At 35.5% G+C, this 22,504-nt stretch overlaps 1 protein-coding gene across 1 annotated transcript in view; it reads left to right on the top strand.

Annotated features, from left to right (window-relative positions):
* The window catches only part of TMEM67 (transmembrane protein 67), a 59,895-nt gene that overhangs the window by 13,380 nt on the left and 24,011 nt on the right, over positions 1–22,504 (top strand). Inside the window, exons 4-18 of the mRNA XM_036264211.1 lie at positions 2,859–2,958; positions 4,863–4,932; positions 5,029–5,100; positions 9,284–9,346; positions 10,797–10,951; positions 11,067–11,175; positions 11,838–11,924; positions 12,239–12,304; positions 14,729–14,885; positions 15,478–15,601; positions 17,290–17,395; positions 18,690–18,746; positions 19,813–19,911; positions 21,653–21,751; positions 22,005–22,091. Coding sequence (XP_036120104.1) covers positions 2,859–2,958; positions 4,863–4,932; positions 5,029–5,100; positions 9,284–9,346; positions 10,797–10,951; positions 11,067–11,175; positions 11,838–11,924; positions 12,239–12,304; positions 14,729–14,885; positions 15,478–15,601; positions 17,290–17,395; positions 18,690–18,746; positions 19,813–19,911; positions 21,653–21,751; positions 22,005–22,091 — 1,451 coding nt within the window. The remainder of the gene's footprint in view (positions 1–2,858; positions 2,959–4,862; positions 4,933–5,028; positions 5,101–9,283; positions 9,347–10,796; positions 10,952–11,066; positions 11,176–11,837; positions 11,925–12,238; positions 12,305–14,728; positions 14,886–15,477; positions 15,602–17,289; positions 17,396–18,689; positions 18,747–19,812; positions 19,912–21,652; positions 21,752–22,004; positions 22,092–22,504) is intronic.

Here is a 22,504-nt window from a genome sequence, read left to right on the forward strand (position 1 = left end):
CTCAGCAGTTGGAGCGTCGGCCTGCTGTCAGAGAGACCCAGGTTCGGTTCCCGCTAGGGGCATGTACCTCAGTTGCAGTTTGTCCCTGGCCCTGGTTGGTATATGGGTGGCAGCCACTCAATGTGTCCCTTTCACGTCAATGTTTCTCTCTCTCTCTCTCTTCCTCTCTCTCCCTCCCATTCTATCTGAATAAAAAATTGAAAAATGTCCTCGGGTGAGGATAAAAAAAAAAAAAGCAAAAAAAATACATATATCTGTAATTTACAACTTAAAAATTTCACTTTAAAAATTAGCCTGGCTGCTGTGGCTCAGTGGTTGAATGTTGACCTATGCACCAAGAGGTCCCTGGTTTGATTCCCGGTCAGGGCACATAACCAGGTTGAGGTCTCTATCCCCAGTAGGGGGCATGCAGGAGGCAGCTGATAAATGTTGATGCTTCTCTCTCATTGATGTTTTTATCTCTCCCTTCCTCTTTCTGTAAAAAATTATTTAAAAAATTTAAATAATGAAAATAATTCATGCATATGGTTAGAAATTTAAATAGTATAGAAAAATATAAAATAAAAACTAAAGGTATTTTTCCTCCCAACCTCACTCCCATACTCAGTCCTCAAATGTAACTACAATTAAGTTTTTTTTTTTATTCTTCCAGGAAGGCTTTATATATTTTATGTCTCTGTATATCCTTGAAATATTCATAGAATTGTCATCATACTTACTCATTTATTCCTAAATATCTGTTGATAAAACATTAAAATAAATTTAAAAACTTCATTGAACCAAAGGGCATTTAAGCTAAAGGACACTAGGTAGCCCCAGTTCAGCTCTAGCAGACTGTTGTCATGTAAGAACACGCATCTCATCAAACCAGATTTTCCTATTTTTTAAGAGATGGCAGAAATACAAAGTTATGAGGTGAAACCTCTCAATCTTAAATATTTCTAATTAAAAAAAAAAGTTTATTGAGCACCACTTGCTAGGTGCTGGGATACAATAGTGAATCAAAACTGGCATTCCAATGGCAAGAAAAAGAGAGTAAATGAATAGGTATACGTATCAGGTGGTAATAAGTGCTATGAAGACAGTTAAGGCAGGGCAAGGGAGAGACAGCAGGGGTTAGTTTACATGATGATCATGGAAGCCCTCTCTAGAAAGGTGACATCTGAGCAAAGATGTGAAGAAAATGAGGGACAGAGCCATGTAGATTACTGGGCATTCTAGGAAGAGGGAATAGCAAGTGCAGGGGTCCTAAGATGGGCTCATACTTGGCATAGTCAAGGGTTCGCTATATACTAATGTGGCTGTAGCAGAGGAGGAAAGTGGAAGTAAATAGGTCTGAAAAGTTCGGGTGATGGTCTGCAGATCATGTAAGGCCTTTTAGGCTGTGTAGTGACCTTGGAAATTAACCTGCGTGAGATGGTAGACCATTGGAAGGTTTTCAGAGGAGTGAAATGATCACTTTTAGTTTTTAAACCAGGTTCTTCCTGGAGAATAGAACCAGGGTTCTAGTGAGGAATCTGTTACAAAAGTCCAGGTTATAGATGATGGCACTGGGCCAGGGTAATAGTTATGGAGAGAATAATTCAGCTTCTGGATATACTTTCGAGAGAGAGTTGACAGGATTTGCAGATTTATTTTCTAATATTAATTTTTTTTTTTTAAATGTAGAGCATGAAGAGAAAAGAGACTATAGGTACTGAAGAAATGGCCAAATGGAGTTGCCATTTACTGAGACAATATGACTGTAGGAGGAATAAGTTGTTCACCTTTACTTTTGTTAAAATTGTTTTTACCACCTTACAAAACCTTAAAACATTATGGATAACATTCTGATTGGTACTAATGGTCTTTGACCATTTTTCGCAATATCTCTATTAGTCCTTCAGCCCCAAAGTAATTGTTGTTATATTGACGTGTCTGTCCTTCTAGAATCTTTTTTCCCCTATTTTTAACATATAGATATACATTGTAGTCACTGAAAATATAAGTGGTGTTTTTTGTTTTTTGTTTTTTATCCTTACCTGAGGACATTTTTCCATTTTTTGTTCAGGTGGGGGGGGGGAGAGAGTGAAACATCGACGTGAAAGGGACACATCGAGTGGCTGCCACCCACACGACCAACCAGGGCTGGGGACAAACCGCAACCAAGGTATGCGACCTTAGCGGGAACCAAACCTGGGTCTCTCTGGACCACAGGCCAACGCTCAACCGCTGAGCCAAACCAGCCACGGCATAAGTGGAGTTTTTATATAAATATTTCATACCAAAAATATTGTTTTAAGCATATTTTTCACTTAACAGCATGATCTGTTAGATCTGCCTCATTCTTTTTAATCCACTCTATAGTATTTAATAATATGCATATACCACCATTTTGCTATTTTAAATATTTTAGGTTGTTTTCTAACAAATAATGCTTTGATGAATATCCTTATACACATGTATATGTGTTTCCATAGTTTAGGTATCTAAAAATGAAATTGTAGTGTTGTAGGTGAACAACACTACAATTTTGATAGTAGACACTATCAAAAGTCCTCTAAGTGGCAGAAACTTAGTAGCAGTCTGTAAAAATGCTTGTTTCCTATTCCTAGTGTAACAGGAACATACAAGTAAGAGGTAAGGAATATTTTCAAGAAAAAATATTATTATTATGAGGATTTGGAAAATTAGTTTGTGTATTTTTTTATGTGAATGGGAAGGTTTCACGTTTCTATATTACTGAGGTGCTTAAGATGCCTTTAATGCAATAATGTGTTTTGAGAATTATTAGAATTACAAGTGGGTTTTACTAAGTATATATAAGCTTATATGTTGACTATGAGTTACATCTTAGTTTTGTTTTTAAATTGTTTTAGTGGAAAGAAATGTAGATGGAACACTGTTGTCTCAAGCAACTTGTAAGCTCTGTGATGGAAAGGAATACACTTTTACAGTAGCAAATGCTTTAGGAAACAGGTAAGCAGTGTGCAGCGTGCTTATTCATTAATGTTATTTTATATTTATGCAGAACCTGTACCTTTTTATTTATTTTCTACTCGTCACCTGAGGATATTTTTCTATTTATCATCAGATAGAGTGGGAGGGAGGGAGAGAGAGAGAGAGACAGAGAGAAACATTGGTGTGATAGGTTGCCTCCTGCACAACCTGACCAGGGATGAACCACAACCACGGTACGTGCCCTTGACCACAATTGAACCCGCAACTCACTGGTCCACAGGCTGACGTTCTAACCACTGAGCAAAACCAGCCAGGGCCAGATTCTACCTTTTTAAAGTACTTGCCTATCATATCACTTGCTCCTCACAATAACCCAAGGAAGGATAGAAATGGACACGAACAGCTAAGTAGATGAGGTCTTGAGAATGAGACAGAATAGGGTTCAAATGTCTCTTATTAGTTGTTTGACCTTGGATCACTCAATAAGTCAGTCTCCTGTCTTTAGAGTGGAATGTACCACCCACTTCTTAGGTGTTATCACAGCTTAGAAATAAATATGTTAAGTTCTTAGCACAGTGCTACAGAGTAAGTAAATACTAAGTAGCTATTTTTGTTTGTTATTATGTAATTTGTACATACTTTGTAGTATAATATGTAATACATAATAGTAACTTCTATTTGCATCTTACTTACTATATACCAGGTACTGTGCTTTATATATATTACATAAGAAAATATATTGATAAATATAAAAAATTAGGTACCCTCTCATAGCCCTGTTCTCTACCATTTCCTGTTCCCCCTTTGTGTATGCATATGTACACACCAAACACACGTGCACACACATCACTTCCTCTTTCTAACTCAAACACATTATTCCTATTTCAACTTCTTCAGTTTCAGAGGCTAAATGGTGACTTCCCTTTAAGCACAGTTTTCAGTTTAATTCTCAAGTTTAAGATAGAAAATACTTGAGCAGCTTCTCCTAGGGATACTTAGTGTTGAATCATCTTTTCTTTACTGGGCTGATCCTCAATTCTTCCCCTCCAATACCTCTTTAAGCCTAGTTGGAGTTTTGTGCCATGCCCTAGCCCCTCTTCCTACCTGTTCTAACTTGCAAATAATGAATACCCATCTAAAACTATCAGTGTCCCCACTAGTTTAATGCCCTCCATCTCTTTGTATTATTCATTAATGAAAAATATTTTTTCCTAAAATAAACAAAGATGATGAATAGACTTCAAAAATGTTGGTTGTAGCCCAGCTGGTATGGCTCAGTGGTTGAGTGTTGACCCATGTACCAAGAGGTTGCTGGCTCAATTCCCAGTGAGGACACATGCCCAGGTTGTGGGCCCAATCCCCAGCGGAGGGCAAGCAGGAGGTGGCCAATTGATGTTCTCTCTCATCGATGTTGCTCTCTCTCTCTCCCTTCCTCTCTAAAATCAATAAAGAAAAAAAAAGTTAAAAAAATAATAAAATGTTGGTTGTAGGTTTGACAAAGAGTAGATACATGTTTCTTTTCAGTATATGTTATACCTTTTTGTTTTGTGGCAGATAAAATAAAGAAAGTATATTTGATATAAGTACTTATAAAAATGGATTGGGTTTCATTTATATGAGTTTGTTAGGCTCATTTGTTAATTGAGTGACTTCCCCATCTTTGCTATTTAGTATTATTTATCCACATGGTTTCAAAAGAAATACTTTCCTGTTATTGATTAATTTTATTTATTTATAACTTGCCTTGTAATACCAAGAGTGGTATAAAACTGTTCAAATCAGTGTTAATATTTTTAATTTGTTTACTTGTTACAAGTAATTGCTTAGCTGAATGAATCTTGTGTTTAGGAAAACAAATTCTTGATTAAATTTAGGGTTAGTATAATTCATTAACATTTAAAATATTTCTGTTATATTGACAGGTGTGTCCGATGTGAGCCAACATTCATTAATACCAGCGGGTCCTGTGCATGTTTAAAACCTAACATTTTAGTAAGGCTAATCAAATTGATAAAGTATATATTTTAAAATTAAATTGCTTATACTGTTCCATAAACTGTTTTATTTGTTTATTCATTCATTTTTTAGACAGGGGGTTTATGTTTCAGCAGCACAGGGAATTTACCTCATATGATTTCAGCTGCACGTTATGGAGAGCTTGTGAGTATGTTTAAATTTTTTGTTTCATTGTTAAAAATATTTCTGCCTTTCTTTGGTAATTAGTTTGGGACTATAATAATAAACATTTATGTGTAAATCACTTTAAAACAGAAATCAGTCTAAGAAACATTAGACTAATGACTCAGCATTATAATTTATAAGTTCAGTTACTGTTTTCTCTACCTTAGGTCATTCCTTTTTCAGTGAATTTCAGAATGTTTCAGCTGGAAAGATCCATTATAGATCCTATAAAGAATACAATATAATATAGCTAGGAACACCAGAGACTAGATTTCAACCCTGGATTCACCAGTCATCTGCTTTGTACCTTTGGACATTTCTATACTTAGTTAATATTTCTATACTTTAGTTTCTTAGTTAACATTTCTATACTTTAGTTTTATTGTCTGGAAATTGTGCATAGTAATAAGGCTAATAGTAATAAGCCTTACCTACCTCACTGTGCCTGTACATGGTAGTGACTGGAGAAATGACGGTTATTTGTATCCAGCCAGGTTCCTTATTTATAGGTGAGAGCATGGTGGCATAGAATTAGAGCTTTTGCAATAGATTCTGGTGATGACATCTCGGATGTTAAATGGGAAATGTGAATTAATTGGAACTGAAGAGGTCACAAATCCAAGAGAATAAGAGTTAGATGACTGACTAGGAGTCTGCTGATAAGCATTGAGGATACCCAGTATGCCAGCAGAGCTTTGGGCAGACAGGTTAGGATCTGGTGGTTAAAATTATCATTGAGTAAGTGGGAGCAATTAGGAGGACTGTGAGGATAGCCATGATGAGGGTGGAATCTAGGATCTTGATGAACAAAGCAGAATGTCTCTCCTGCAGCTTAGTCTTGTTGGGTGACAGTCAAGTACCAAATATTTGCAAACAACAGTATAAATACTAAAATAGGAGTATACATAGGGAGCTTGGAATCATAAAAATTGGTTCATTTGTAACAAGATGCATGTCTTTGGGGGCATTCTTCTTTAGACTTGGATTATAGTGAACATCTGTATACCATTTATCACATTTGTAGGCCTTTAATTTTCATTTTTTTCTTTTCAAAATATGTTGAAATAATTTTGCCGAAAGTCTCAACAATGTCTCTTTTTCTTATTTGGTCTCAGATCACCAATCATTTGGGTTATGTCCCTTTCAGTCTTCTTCATTCTGGAACAGGTCCTCAGTCCTTTCCCCTGTCTTTCATGAACTCAGCAGTTTGAAGATACAGACCTTACAGTCTATAGGATGATCCTCAACTGGGGTCATTCTTTTTTCATAATTAGGACATGCTTGGCAGGAAATCACAAAAAGATGCAGTGCTATTCTCAATGCATTGCATCACGTCAGGGGGCACATGGTACCCAGGAAGTCCACCTGTCCCATCACTAGTGTTGTTAACCTTGATCACCTGCCATAAAGTTACCATGTCTGCTGTAACATTACCATTTTCCTTTGCAGTAGGTTAATATTTTTGAGGAGAATTTCCAAAATTATGCTTTTCCATTTTTTTACTAACCCTAACTTAGTAGCTTTATTCTCACACTTGCCTTTTGTCAACCACTACTATGATGGTTGCCAAATCTTTTTGTTATCCCTTCCTCGTGTATTAATATTCAATTATAAGGAAGAATTTTTCCTGGTTATTTATACATTTATTTATTAATGACAGTATGGATTTGTGGTTTCCTCCTTTATTTAGTTGGTTTTAATCCAATACATGTATTTGTTTTAATGCTCAAATTGTCCTAGATTTGACCAATTTGGCCCCTTCAAGTTGACTCCTGTGTCTTTTTTGACATGACCCCATCATTCTTTGATCATTTCTTGCACAGCAAGATTTCCAGGCTCCTGTACTTTTTCTGCCTTGGCCCTGGAATAGGCCATTTTTCTAGGGAGCTTTTAAGGATAATATTTAGAAACCAAGATTACCACACTTAGTATGCCTTCTTAGTAGATATAGCTAGAAAAAAAAATATGTATACTATATGAACACATCTATAACTGTTTCAGTATTTATCTTGTATATATATTAAGATAAATGAGTTTATACTGATGCCTTCAATTCCAAAGCTATACCTCACAGTTCTTTTTAGTCTTTACTTTTGAAGGTAGTGAAGCAAACAAAAAAAATTATTTTATTGATATTTAGAGAGGAAGGAAGAGGGTGAGAGAGAAAAAAGCATGTCAGTTGGCTGCCTCCTGCACACTCCCTGCCAAGGATGGAGCCTGCAAACAAGGCATGTGCCCTGGCTGGAGTCTAATTGGCAGCCTTTCAGTGCACGGAAAGACGCCCAACCCACTTAGCCACACTGGCTATGGTGGTAGTGAGACTTTTGACAGTATCTTCTCCAGCAGTGAGAAATCTGGATCTCATCCTCAGTTTGCTCATTTGCTGAAAGCCCTCTTCCACACCACCTTCACATCTTCCCTTTCTTCAACACCACTGTTCAGCAGATCCATTTGCTAGGAAGGGAAGGTGGTCAGGCAAAGGCTATTCCAATCTTAAAGTTAATCTGATTCAGTTAATGTATTTCATTTAAACATACCAGTCTTGAACACTGACGCTTTTCCAAAGACAAGTGTGCAATTTCTGACTTTAAGTCTTTTTATAACAGGTATTGAGACTAGTTCTGTGTAGCCAGTTTATGAAACATGTTAAGAAAATGTAGTTAAGATGGTATGACTGCGTTGGCCCAGTCCTCAGCTTAGCAGGTATAAGAACTCAGTATTGTCAGTGAACCTGTAGGTGAGTCACGTTCTAAGGGACCAGTTCAAAGCATTTAAGCACAGAAGAGATTAGATTGACTGATAAACAAAATACATACTTATTAATTAATGTTGAGACTATAATTGCCAACTTGACTAAACACTTGTATGGAAAGGGTATTTAGAACATTACAGGACACATGCTTTCTTTATTTTATTTTATTTTTTTTATCCTCACCCAAGGACATCTTTTCATTTTTTGTTCAGATAGAGTGGGAGGGAGAGAGAGGAAGAGAGAGAGAGAGAGAGAAACATTGATGTGAAAGGGACACATCGAGTGGCAGCCACCCGCATGACCAGCCAGGACCAGGGACTAACCACCACCGAGGTACGTGCCCTTAGCGGGAACCGAACCCGGATCTCTCCGGACTGTAGGCCGACGCTCTAACTACTGAGCAAAACTGGCCAGGGCCATGCTTTTTTAATTAACTATATAGAATTGAAATGTAATTAGTTTATATAATTTTATAAGCAAGGCATCCAGTCCTCCTCTAGGAAAATTTCTGCTAGTCAGTAAAGAATTTCCATATATATACGGGTCAGGGTCTTCCCATTCTCTTTCCTTAAAGATAGTAAAGGAGATCTCACATCTTAATTTTTTATTTTTTCAAACTTTTATTTTGAAAATTTTCAAAATTGCAGAAAAGTTGAAAAAATAAGACAATCATTATACATGTATCTTTTACTTAGGTTAACCAATTATTAATGTCTTCCCACATTTGCTTTATCTCTGTGTATGTGAATCCTTGTATATATACACATACGTACATATTTTTTTCTGAGCCACTTAAAAATAAGTTGCAGACGTGACAGTATAATTCTACATACTTTATTATGTAGCTCCTAAGAAAAAGAGCATTTTTTTTTCTGGAATCACACCTGAAAAACTTAAAATTAATAGAAGAATTACTTGTTTCAGTAATATCTTATCCCCCACCCCATTCAGGGTTTGTATGTAGGATCTAATCAAAGATCTCATATTACAATTAGTCTTTTTAGTCTTCTCTAATTTAGAACAAAGACCCTTGCTCTGTTTTGTTTTTATTTTTTAACTTATTTTATTTTTTTTTTACTTTAATGGCATTGACTTGCATAGTCAAGACATTTTCTTGTAGTATGTCCCACAGTCTGAATTTTTCTCACTGTTTTCTCATGATTAGATTCAGCAGAAAATCTTTTTTTTTTCTTTATTGATTTTTAGAGAGAGAGGGGGGGGAAGGAAGAGGGAGAGAGAAAGAAACATCGATGAAAGAGAACATCAATTGGCTGCCTCCTGCATGCCCCCCACTAGGGATTGGGCCCACAACCTGGGCATGTGGCCCGACCAGGAATTGAACCTTCCTCTCTCTCTAAAATCAATAAAGAAAAAACTTAAAAAAACATTTTTTTATCTTTTTGTTTGCAGGGCATGTCTTTAATTTCAGAATGGTTTGCAAAGTATCTGCAATCATCAGCAGCTGCTTGTTGGGTAAGTTTGGATTTTTAAAAATAATTTTATATAAGTTTGAAGAATTGAACCATTTTTCCCCCAGATCATAAAAGTTTTCTCTTTAAGTAGATATATCTGTTTAGTCATATTCTGTGAGAAGAATAAACCCTTTCCAGTGGGTTGAAGGAGAATGCATAAAGAACATGTTATTCATTTCATATTTTGTTATATACAGATTGAATGTCTCTAAGCTTCTTCAGCAACTTAGTGGTAGGGGAAACTGATTCATACTGTCATTTGTTAAATGTTTATTGATTACTTACTATATTTCCGGCCCTGTTCTCAACTCAAGTTATGTATTTCAGAAAAAGACATTAAAAATCCCTTGTGGAATTATAGCCTTAAGTAAATGTCAGGTGATGCTAAGTGCTATGAAGACAAATCAGGATAAAGAACATTGAGAATGGGAGAGGGTGCTATTATATAGGGTGGTCAGGACAGGCATCTTTGAAAGTGTGATATTTGAGTGGAGATCTGAAGGAAGTAAGAGTGAGCTATATAAAGGGAAGAATGTTCTAAGCAGAGACCATGCAAGTACAGAGGTCTCAAAGCAGGAATTATATGACTAATTTATGCTTAAGAAACAGGAAAGAGGCTAGAGTGGTTGGAGCAGAGTGAGCCAGGAAAGTAGAAAAATCATGGATTAAAGGAAAGGCTGTGGCAGGGACCTGGAATTTCCTGTAAGTGAGAGAAGGATTTTCTGCAAAGGAACACATGATTGAACTTCAGGTTTTAAAGGGAGAGTAGATTTTGTTGGGGCAAGGACAGACTCGGGGAAACCAGTAAGGAGAGTATTAGAGCAATCCAAGTAGGGGAGAGTGGACCCAAGGAAAAGGATGGTACTGTAGAAAGGAGATACTCTTTTGGATATACTTCTGTTTATATTTTGAAGATTGAGCCAACATGATGTTAGATATGGGAAGAGAGGAAAAGAAAATCACTCTAGTGTTTTGACTTGAATAACTGTAAAAATGGAGTTTCCTTATTCTGAGAGGTAAAAACTAAGAAAGAGGTTTGAGGGGCTCAACAAATTATCTTATTTTACTATTCATAAAACAAATTACTTAGCTCAAAACTGAATTAGATTTATGTATATAAGATCTAGTATACAAACAAATTCTTCTTTCAAATATGATTATTCTACTTAACAGTTTATTAAAATGTCATGGTATAGGTTTTTAGTTAGTTCTTTCAATTGCTTGTCTTTATATTTCAGCCTAATTTTACAGTTAAAATGTACCCATTATTCTTCTGCTTTATGTCAAGTTCTTTTATACTTAAACAGAGGAAAGTTATCAGAAAGTAAAAGAATACCCAAAAGAATAATTTGTAGAATAGGTAAAATTAAAGACAAACATAATCTATTATATCAACTTTTCTTAGGATATTAAAATCCATGTTACATTTCTTTGTTGTTGCTCTCTTGTAGGTATATGCCAATCTAACATCTTGCCAAGCTCTTGGAAATATGTGTGTGATGAACATGAATTCTCATGACTCTGTCACTTTTGATGCATGTCGACTATTTCAGTTTGTCTTTGAACATACTGCTGGACTACGCACTGTTCATTCTGTTTCATTTTGGTAAGAATATTCTGATTGAAGTACTGTCATTTTGACCAAATTCAGTGCAGTTACTTTCACAAATAATACTATGAATATTGCTTCTCTATTATTAAAACAATTGTAATTGTTATAGGAGACAGAATCTTCCATGGCTGTTTTATGGAGATCAGCTAGGATTAGCACCTCAAATCCTCAGTGCTACACCTCTTCCTACCAATTTCAGTTTTAAAGGGCAAAATCAGGTACAAGCATTACTACATTTTGATTTACAATTTCAGAACGTAATGAGAATATTACTAGTCATAATTCTTGCTTCTTTGGGGTGTTTTTAAACTTTGAATTACTAAACTAAATCTAAGTATCAGCTATTCATAGGAACTAAACAATATAGAGTTTAGTTGTCTTATTTGAGTACATATATGCATATGTCTGGATTATTGATTATGGCAGCAAGTAATACCTGTGGGGTTGCGAAGGGTAGTTCTCTTCACCAAATGCAAACCAATCTGTGTCCCTCTACATCGCTACATATTTAAAAAGTGCTTCCAAACACAGGCTAGGGCTCTGTGCCATTTCCCCAGCACTTCACAGGTCCAAGTTTTTTACTTTGTAGAATGAAGTAATAGATTATTCCCTCCCCTACTCCCACTCTCCCATTTAATAGGTTTGAAAGGTTGTCTGTCACTATCATCGCCCCTCAATTCTGAAACAATAGTTTTCATGCCAAAAAGGAAAATGGTCAATTGATTTTAGATGTGTTCATTTGTAGAGATATTTAGATTAATTTTGTTTCAAAATAAAGATGATTGATGTCTGTAAAAAGAAAGGCTCATTAATGAAAATTTCTTTATAGAATAGTATATTGCTTTTAGACATTATTTTATTCTTATTTTCCTTTAATCAGAATACAAAAATGAAGTTTGTTGCTGCTTCCTATGATGTCAGAGGAAATTTTCTCAAGTGGCAAACTTTAGAAGGTGGTGTTTTACAGGTGAGCATAATTCTAGCTAAAGAATTACTAATGTGCCTTATTTTTGCCTGAGGAAGAGATTAGTTTATTGCTTGAATGGGGCATCAGTTGCATGCTACAGTTGATTTTTCTCTTGTGCTTTAAGTTGGAATTTCTTAAAACCACCTGAAGTTATGACATTAATTTAAACAAAGATGTTCCCTTAAACTTTTCATACCTTTAATACATTAAATAAGTATTTTGTAAAGTATCTATCTATGTTGGGACTAAATCATGACTATAAGCCAAGAAAACATTCGTGAGAGATATTTATCAGTTGTATTCTTTTGCTGTAGCTTTGTCCAGACACAGAAACAAAATTAAATGCTGCTTATTCTTTTGGAACAACCTATTTACAAAACGTAAGTTTAAGTTTGAACTGTATTAAACAGTGTGTATTTTAGTTTCATTTTTACATTAGCATAATTGGAGTAATCTTTGAATGTTTGAAATTGGAAATGTTTTTAATAGTATTGAAGAATTTCACTGATTGACATAATTCTTTATTATCTGGGTACAGAAAGTCTTAATTTTCAAAAAAATTTTATTGTTTTTTTTTTTTAGAGAGAGAGAGAGATAGAAACATCTATGTGAGAGAGAAGCATCGATTGGCCGCCTTGTGCACTCCCCCTCCTGGGGATCGAGCCCACAAACCGGCATGTGCCCTGAATGGAATCGAACCAGGACCCCTCAGTCCATGGGATGATGCTCAATCCACTGAGCCACACTGGCCGACCCAGAAAAATCTTAATTTAATTAGCATGAAGAGACTATGTCCTCTATAAAATCTTATACAACATATAATGTTAGATTTTCATAACCAATTGTTGATTTGCTTCTAGGCATGTAGGTCTTAAAAATAAAAATAATGTCTACTTCTTAGAGTTTTGGAATAAAGTAAAACTATTCCTTTATTTTTAGTGACTAATAAAAACGTTACTCCTTCTTTCCTCTACCCCCATCCCTCTGTTATCAAATAAAAATGCTTTATTTTATCTCCCTCCATAATTTTCTTCCTTCTTCCCTCCCTGACCCTTTTGAAATCACGTATAGTACAAAGGAATACTATGAGCCATTAAATATTTACTAGTTTACAAAAATACTTCTTGTACATACTTGCATGTACTTGCATGTACATACACTGTAGAACAAAACTATGATTCCAGTTTTGTTAAAGCCATGATGAAAAATACTATCATGGAAAACACTGGAAGAAAATAAACACTTTTAACATGGTTATGTTTGGATGGTGGGATTACAGGTGATTTTCCTTTCTTTTTTTATATTTTGCAAATTTTCTATCATGAATGCGAATTCACTTTTATTGTCAGTGAATTATAATCAATTTTATAATCAGTGGGCAAAAGTAGGTTTACAGTTCATATGGAAAAGACATGCAGGTTATGATTTTTTACAATCACTTTATTAACTTAAAAGAATGTCACAAAGGGCCCGGCTGGTGTGGCTCAGTGGTTGAGCATCAACCCATGCACCAAGAGGTCGCTGGTTCGATTCCTGGTCACAGCACATGCCCAGGTTGTGGGGCAAATCCCCAGTGGGGGCTGTGCAGGAGGTGGCATGTCGATGTTCTCTCTCATTGATGTTTCTATCTCTCTCTCCCTCTCCCTTCCTCTCTCTCTAAAATCAATAAAGAAAAAAAATTTTTTTAATATGTCACAAAGGTTCAGTGTTAGGTACAATCTTGTAAGTGCTCAAACTGATAGCCTTCATTATTTACACATTCTTGTAGTCTACTTGATATAGTCGAGCACACTTTGGCATTGAGTTCTTTTTAAACCTACTTTTGCCTAGCCATGTATATTAGTTCCAAAAAAAAAAAGTTAGTATGTGTCTACCATGGCCAGAAGAACCAACCTTGTTAAACACCTGCTGCCTGTGTTCAGCATTTTATCATTGTTATCTGATCCATGAGATACCTGTGTGAGATACATGTTATCTGTGCTTCACAAATGAGGAAATGGTGCTCTGTGAGATTAGGTAATTTACTCAAGGTTTTGCATCAAGTAAATTGTGTGGTCAATGTTCTGTTAAGTTAAAAAACACATGGTTTTTCCATTGAATTTGGCTGCCTCTCAAGTAGTTCACAGCGTAGTAGAGAAAACAGCTAAATAGACAAGAAGTTGCAAAGAATATGATAACTCTTGATCTGTAGGTATAAACAAAGTATATTGGCACAAAGGGAGGGATTATCAGCAGTTCCCAAGGAAACAGAGAAGGGCTTCATAGTGTGAGTGATACTTGGGCTTATAGATTGAATATGACTTTGCCAGCAGAACATTAGTGGGGAAGGGACTATCAGGCAGAAGCAACATTTGCAAAGCTAGAGAGACAGAATAGCATAGTATATATAGGAACTGTAAGTAGATTAGTATGAATGGACTATAAACTGGTAGGGAGCAGTGAGAAATAAGCCTGGCTTTGTTAAGGGGGGCCAAATCATAGACAGTGTTGTATATCAGGAGGAAGAATTAGGACCTCATCCCTTTTCACTGCTGTACCCTTAATTCTGAGAATGAAGGCATACCCTCTTCAGCTGGGTTGTAGGACAAGAGCCAGGCAGTTCTTTACTGTCAGGTATTTTTTGGTCCTTGTTTTTTAAAAAATTATATTTATAGCCTCATGTTTTGGAAGGCACAAGGAAATGCATATAAACAAAGTAATTTCAAGACATTTTATAAAAATTCTAAAAAATAGTCTTTAAAATATAATAAATATGCTTTGTAACATTCCATTGGGATGCTTTCATTTTTAATTTTATTTTCCAGTGTGTGATTCCTCTCTCTAAGCTCCTAACCGACTTTCCCATTCCTATATTTTATGATGTATACCTTGAATATACCAATGAACATCAACAGCGATATATTTGGGCTGTGCCTGTGTTAAATCTAAATCTTCAACACAACAAAATGTTTGTGAACCAAGGTAAGACATACATACATACCATTCTTTCTCTGAGCTGAACCCAATTAATAGATAAACCAACTTGATAATTTAATAAACCATGGATTATAAGAAAGGTCATAGATCTTATTATATGGTTTTATATAGCATGCTAAAAAGCAAAACAATAAGATTGCTGGCAAATTTAGAAATTTTTACAAAATATTTTAGACTAATTGTTAAGAAATTATATTATTGCCAAAAGTGTGTCCTGAATTAAATTAATAGAACTGCAAATTGGGGCTTCTTCAAGTTGTCCTAGAGCTGCTTTTTGGACAAATTAGTTTCTTTCATTGTTTCCCATGTTATAAAATTCTGCTTATTCAGGTAATTTTCAGGGATAATTCTTCCAAATTGATGAAAAGTCCAAACAATCAGAAAACATTCAAATAAGGTAGGGGTATCTAGTAGGAATTTCTTACAGCAATAGCTTTTTTTGTGCAGACATCTTATCTAAAACAAAATGCACTAATTTTGTGTTTTACATTTATTCAGTAAGCTTCTTGAGAGCCATCTTGAACAATTGGAAGGTATTTTTTAATGTCTTTTTGTTTTTTTCTTTTTATGATAAAAGACAGTAACTCTGGCAAGTGGCTTCTGACTCGGCGCATTTTCTTAGTGGATGCACTAAGTGGACGAGAAAATGACTTAGGAAGTCAGCCAAGGTTAATTCGAATTGCTACACAAATATCACTGAGGTAAACAAATGTCTAATGCACTAAATTGGGCTTTAAGTGTAAAACAAATGTCATAGAAAAATGTGTTTATCAATAATTATCAAATGAAAATAAGGACAATAAATGGAAACAAAATAGAAGGTTACCTGTGTAGTAGATTGGTTTATACCAATAGAGGTGAGGAGCCAAGAGGAGAATTATAATGAGCTTGCAGAGTTTTGTCAGAATTCACAATGTAGGCCTCACTGTAGACCTGCTGAATTAGAGTGGGTTGAGAGGTGGAGGGTAAGGTGAATGTTGGTGGGCTGACATGGGTATGTTTGAAAGAGCCTGCCAGGTGATTGCAACAACCAAGATGTCCTTCAATAGCTACTGTTTTAGGTTGGCCCTGAAACACCTCCCTCTTTTCAGGCTACTTTAATGCTGACCCTGATTGTGCCATGCAGCCCTCATTTCTCTCTTTTCCAGTGTGAGATTCCTATCACCAAGACCTTAACCAACCTTTCCGTTGCAATATTTTATTATGTGTACCTTGAATACACTGATGGAAATCAGCACTATCATCTTATACTAGTCTGGCACTTCAGTATATATTATTATTTTTTTACTGTTATTTTGATTTTCATAGCAATCTTATGAGGTAGGCAATACCTTGCTGAAATCAAAATGTACTATGTTTTTAATATTCCCTCAACCTGCTAATATATCCCTAATAAAAATAAAAAATCAAACCTAGTCAGGCCTGACTTGATCTTGGTGAAACCATGTTGGACCCTGGAGCTTGGCAGTTTCCTTTTTGGGTTTACAAACTGTACATTACTAATGCATTGAATTCAGCAAAATGTGCCCTACTATGTGCCATAAATAGTATTAGAGTCAATATATTATTTTGTTAAGAATTCATCCTTCTCTTTTGAAAATCAGGATTTATCTGCCTTTTTCTAGACTTTCTATACCATACCACTTCTTGTTTGAATATTTCTCAAAAATGGTTCACAGTATTTCAGTGATTTCATTTGTAAACTTCATAGGGCCTATATCAAGAAGAGTTTCTCATTTGTCTTAGAGGGCTTATTTATTTTATTGATTTTAGAGAGGTGGGAAGAGGGAGAATCATTGATGTGAGAGAGATACATCGATCAGTTGCTTCCTGTATATGCCCCAACAGGGGATCGAGCCTGCAACCTAGGCATGTACCCTGATCAGGAATGAAACTTGCGACCTTCTGGTGCACAAGATGACACTCCAGCCAACTTAGCCACACCAGCCAGGGCTCAGAGGGTTTATTTTAATAATTTTTCTTTATTGATTTAGAGAGAGAAGAAGGGAGAGAGAGAGAGAAACATCGAAGAGAAAGAACATCAATTGGCCACCTTCTGCATGTCCCCCACTGGGGATCAGGCCCACAATCTAGGCATGTGCCCTGACTGGGAGTTGAACCAGTGACCTCTTGGTGCATGGATTGATGCTCAGCCACTGAGCCACACCAGCTAGGCCAATGGGTTTATTTTAATATTAAAGTTTTAACCACTTAAGATAGCTGGTGTTATTACCATTAGTTTATGTTTAACCTTCTCTATTCCTTATTAATTGGTTGGTTCTGAGCTCACCAAAACTGTTCATGTTAGGTTCAAAAGAAGTGATAAGTTAAATATATGTTTAAGGTCCTACATGAACTTATAATGAGAAGTGTATTTTCTTTCAAACAGCATACGCCTTGTACCCAACACAAAAAATGGAAACATCTACCCTCCCTTAATTACTATTGGCTACAGTGACATTGATGTCAAAGATCCCAACAGCCAGTTTGTAAAGGTGAGTTCATTACTAATCAGTGCTGCTATATGCATTAATTTGGGATACAGTTTACATTACAGTCAAAAGACAATTGGTCCTGCCCTGGCTAATAAGTTGTATCATATGATACTTGTCTTTCTCTGACTGGCTTATCTCATTTAGCATAATGCTCTCCAGGTCCCTCCATGTCCTTTAAAAGGATAGGAGATCTTTCTTTCTTACAGCTGCATGGTATTCCATTGTGTATATTTACCACAATTTTTTTATTCATTCATCTACTGATGGGCACTTGGGCTGTTTCTAGATCTTAGCAATTATAAATGGTGCTGCTATGAACAAAGGGATACATATATTCTTTCTGATAGGTGTTTCACGCTTCTTAGGGTATATTCCTAGAAGTGGGGTCACTGGGTCAAATGGCAGTTCAGTTTTTAACTTTTGACATAACACCATAGTATTTTCCATATGGCTGCACCAGTCTTCATTCCCACCAGCAGTGTACTAAAGTCCCCTTTTCTCCACACCCTCGCAAGCACTTGTTGTTTGATGATTTGTTGATGGCGGCCATTCTGACAGGTGTGAGGTGATACCTCCTTATTGTTTTAATTTGCATCTCTCTGATGATTAGTTACGTTGAGCATTTTCTCATATTTCTCTTGGCCATTTGTATGCCCTGTTTAGAGAGGTGTCTCTTTAGGTCCTAAATTCTTTTTATTGTTACCCCTCATCTGAGGATGTTTTTCCATTGATTTTTAGAGAGTTGAATGGAGGGAGGGAGACTCTCCAGAGGGAGAGAGAGAGAGATACATCTATACAAGAGTGATACATCGATTTGTTGCCTCCCACATGACCCTGACCGGGGCTGGGGATTGAACCTGCAACCCAGGTTGTGCTCTTGACCAGGGATCTAACCTACAATCCTTCAGTCTCTAGGCTGACACTCTAACCACTGAGCTAAACTGGCCAGAGCCAGTTGCTAAATTCTTGATACATATGATCTGTCACATTTCTCAGTTACAGAAATCTATCAGAAAATAAAATATGATTAGTTTGGATTGACTGCTATTAATGAACCTAACTTAGCTTCAAATGAACCCTTCTTAATGTGCGTTCAAAAGAAATATTTAAGCAGCATGAATAATTCCCAAAAGCATATCCATTTATGTATAAGTAAAGGTCAATTCTAGTAATATTGATAGTTAAAAAATATGGCATTTATGGTAAAATCCAGCCACAAATGTATTTTTATAGTAAAAGTAAATTTGTTTTATATAATTTCAATATGGCTAATTTGCTTTCTTTTAAATATCAGATTTCTTTCTCAGTCAAATATGAAATGAATCAAGAAGAAGCACGTACCCAGACAGATGTGAGTATTTTAACCTGTTAAATATTTACAGTATATTTTTTTAAATAAAAAAATTTTAGATGGACAGAAAAGTTGTCAAAATAAAGAGATTTGCATTATATCCTTCACCCCCACTCCCCTATTATTAACATCTTACATAACTATAGTACAGTGATCATAACCAAGAAATTTAAATGGATATAATCCTATTAATCTAAATACTATTTGAATTTCACAAATTTTTTTACTATTCTTTTTTTGCTTTAGGATGTAGTCCAAGGTTGCATATTGCTTTTAGCTGTCACATCTACTTTGATGTGTGACAGTTCCTGTTGTTCTTTGTCTTTCATGACTGACCCTAACATTTTTGAAGAGTACTGGTGAATTATTGTGGTCTTCAAGTGGGTTTATTTGATATTTTCCCCTGATTAAATGTTGTTTTAGAACAGATACCACAAAAGTGATGTTATGCCCTGCTCAGTGAGTCATATCAGAAAGTATTTGATGTCAGTATGTCTTATTACTGATGTTACCTTTGATCATATGGCTAAGATGATCTTTTGCATAGTTCTGTACTGTATTTTACCATTTATAATTAATAAATATCTCGGGGAGAGATACTTTGAGATTATGCAGATATCACACTTATTCTTTTGCCCTCTAATTTTTGCATCTATTGACAATTCTTGCCTATAAAAAGTATTACTGTGATATTTGTGTGATGGTGATTTTCTGTTTCCATCGTTTTTTCTATATTTGTCAGTTAGAATTCTACTCTAAAGAGAAGCTGTTCTTTTCCCCACATTGATTTATTCAGTTGTTTATTTAAATCAGTATGGACTAGTGGATACTTATTTATTCTAGTAATTATAATCCATTACAATTTTCTTGCTCAAGTTGTTCCATATTTGGCCACGGGCGGGGAGGGGGGGTGGTGGAATTCCTTCTTTTTGGCTCCTATGTTCTTTGAGCATACCATCTACCACCATTTATTTTAGTACTTTTATACTTTCTATTTATAGTATTTGGGAGCGTTGATGAGGGAAATTAAATAAAGTCCTAAATTTTCTTTTTTTTTCTTCTTTAGATTGCTTTGGGTGTGTTGGGTGGGCTAGCTGTTTTATCATCTCTTTTGAAGACAGCAGGATGGAAGAGGCGCATTGGGAGCCCTATGATTGATTTGCAGGTATGGTCTCAGGAGTTTTTAAGTATATTTTAATCTTTGACTATTTTATGTCCTAATAAGACACAGCTAATGTACGAGTAAAAGGTTTACCTCCCTGGGTATGTAACTAGAGAGGTATGTGCGTACCTCCTTTCCCTACCACATTGCTGTACTCCAGTCTCCATCCCACCAGCAGCATGATATCTGTTCTTACTTCCTCATATCCTCACCAGCACTTGATATTTTTCCAGCCTTCCCATTTTTTTGGCCAATCTGGTGGTGTAAGTAGTGTGTCATTGTTGATTCAATTTTTTATTTCTCTGATTACTCTTCATGTGCTTCATTAATCATTTGGGTTTTTCCTTCTGTTTATATTTGTTGCCTATTTTTTATTAGACTTCCAATTTTTCTTGTTTATTTAAAGATTGGTTATTTTTTTCTACATATGAATCCCCTTTTGGTTTTTGATGTTAAAATTTTTTCTGCAAGTGTGACCCATCTGTTATTTTTTCTGTGTGTTCCCCTGTTTAACAGAAACTTTTAATTTTGATATTGTCACATCTGAATAGATTTTCATATTACAGTGTATTATGTGCTTTTGGGATCTTGCTTAAGAAAATTTTTCCTACTTCAAGTTCAAAAATATATCTTCTCATGTTTTATTCTCTTAACTTTGCATTTTTACCTCTCATTTAATTTTTAAAATATGTTTTGTTTTTATTTTTATCTATCATTTATTGAATATTTACTATGTGCTAGGTACTTTTTAAAACGTTGCATGTATGATTCATTTCATCCTCACAATAGCTGTATGAAGTTGGATATTATTATTATTTCTATTTTCCACAGATGAAATTTTGGCAGACATTAAATAAATTTTCTACTCATTTAATATTTATTATAGCAACTCAGTAATAGGTAGTATTTCCATTTATCTGATTAAAAACATGAGAAAAGCAACATTGTAACTTATTTGTGCTGGGATATCTTCATGACTCCAAAGCCAATATGCCAAGGAATCTGACCAGTGGGCTTTGATTTACTATTTGAGATAGTCAAGAAAGACTTCCCAGAGAATTGGACTGTAAGCTGGTTTATTTTTATATGCGCATTCCACAAATAGTCACCGAGAGCCCATTGTATGAGTGCCTGGCACTCTGCCAGGTGTGAGAGCATGTGATAGTGATCAAAGAAAGACATGGCCTCTGCCCTCAGTGCTCACAAGAGTCTGCCAGAAAGAAAAAGGGAAGAATATTTGATGAAACAATACCCATTCCACAAAATATTTGATATGAAAGTGTGGAGTGGTAAGTCATTAAATGGTTGGAATTGGCAGATGATGCTAAAAAAGTTACTTTTGGTCTAGGTTGTGAAGGACCTTATAGGTCAGGAATTTATATTTTATTTTAGTGAAGAGTCACTGAGGAAGAGTAACAGTCAATCCAGTTTACATTTTAGAAAGCTAACTCTGATAGTAGTATGGAGGATAGACTGAGGAGAAGGGTTCCAAACTGGGAGAAAATTAGCAAGTGATTCTAACTCTCTTAGATAGTGGAAGATGAAAAGGGTTGAATGAGACAGGCTGTTGGGAATGGACCAAAAGGTAAGGACCCAAAAGGTATCTAGGAATGGCCACAGTGGGTTTTTCTAACTGATCCATGCATACATGAAACAAGGCTGCAAGCTAGAGATAATAGTTTATTAAAAGTGATAGTATGAGTGCATTGAGTCTATAACAGCTATACTTCTTTTTAAATTGCAGACAGTTATGAAATTCTTGGTATACTATGCTGGCGATCTGGCCAATGTATTTGTTATCATCACTGTGGGAACAGGTCTTTATTGGCTTATTTTCTTCAAAGTAAGTGAGTTTCTGAATTTAACCTGAATGTCAATACATGAATAACTGGTAAGTGCTCTTTATAAAAGAGCTATTTTTATTTGCGGGTATTTTACATCAAGAATAGTGGGCAAGTGCTAAACTCACCAGTCCATGAGTATGCTGTTTATTGAGAGCATTATCGGCTTCCTCTTTATGCTCTTTCTTTTGGTTATAAATTATGCTTAGTGAAAACCTTATGTGGTTATATTTAATGGTATAATTTTCGTCATAGGCACAGAAGTCTGTCTCTGTTTTGCTACCGATGCCGGCTCAGGAAGAACGTTTTGTTACTTATGTTGGATGTGCTTTTGCTCTGAAGGTAAGTTTCAAAGGACAGGTTAAAAAATTTAAAAGTCCTATTAACAAATTTGTAAGTCTTTAAAATTAAAGTACAGTGGAACCTTGGTTCTCAAACTTAATTCATTCTGGCAGGCCCTTTGAGAAGCAATTTGTTTCAAAATTGAATCGTTTGCCATTAAAAATCATGTCAATTGAATTAATCTCTTCCTGACCCCCAAATGATTCCCTGTTTTAACCTTTCTTAATTGCTTGTGATCATTGTTTTGTGAGCACTTTCATACCCTTAGTAACATCAGCACTCTTGATGGCCTCTGTTTAAAAATTGTGCTAATCATCAGTTTCGCCATGACATACTTCATAGCCACATCAGACACACAAACATCTCTATCATACTTTGCAATTTTCTCTGTTTTGAGGTGTATCATTGTTTTC

The sequence above is a fragment of the Molossus molossus genome, unplaced genomic scaffold (genome assembly GCF_014108415.1).
Source record: "Molossus molossus isolate mMolMol1 unplaced genomic scaffold, mMolMol1.p scaffold_m16_p_16, whole genome shotgun sequence".
Classification (NCBI taxonomy): domain Eukaryota; kingdom Metazoa; phylum Chordata; class Mammalia; order Chiroptera; family Molossidae; genus Molossus; species Molossus molossus.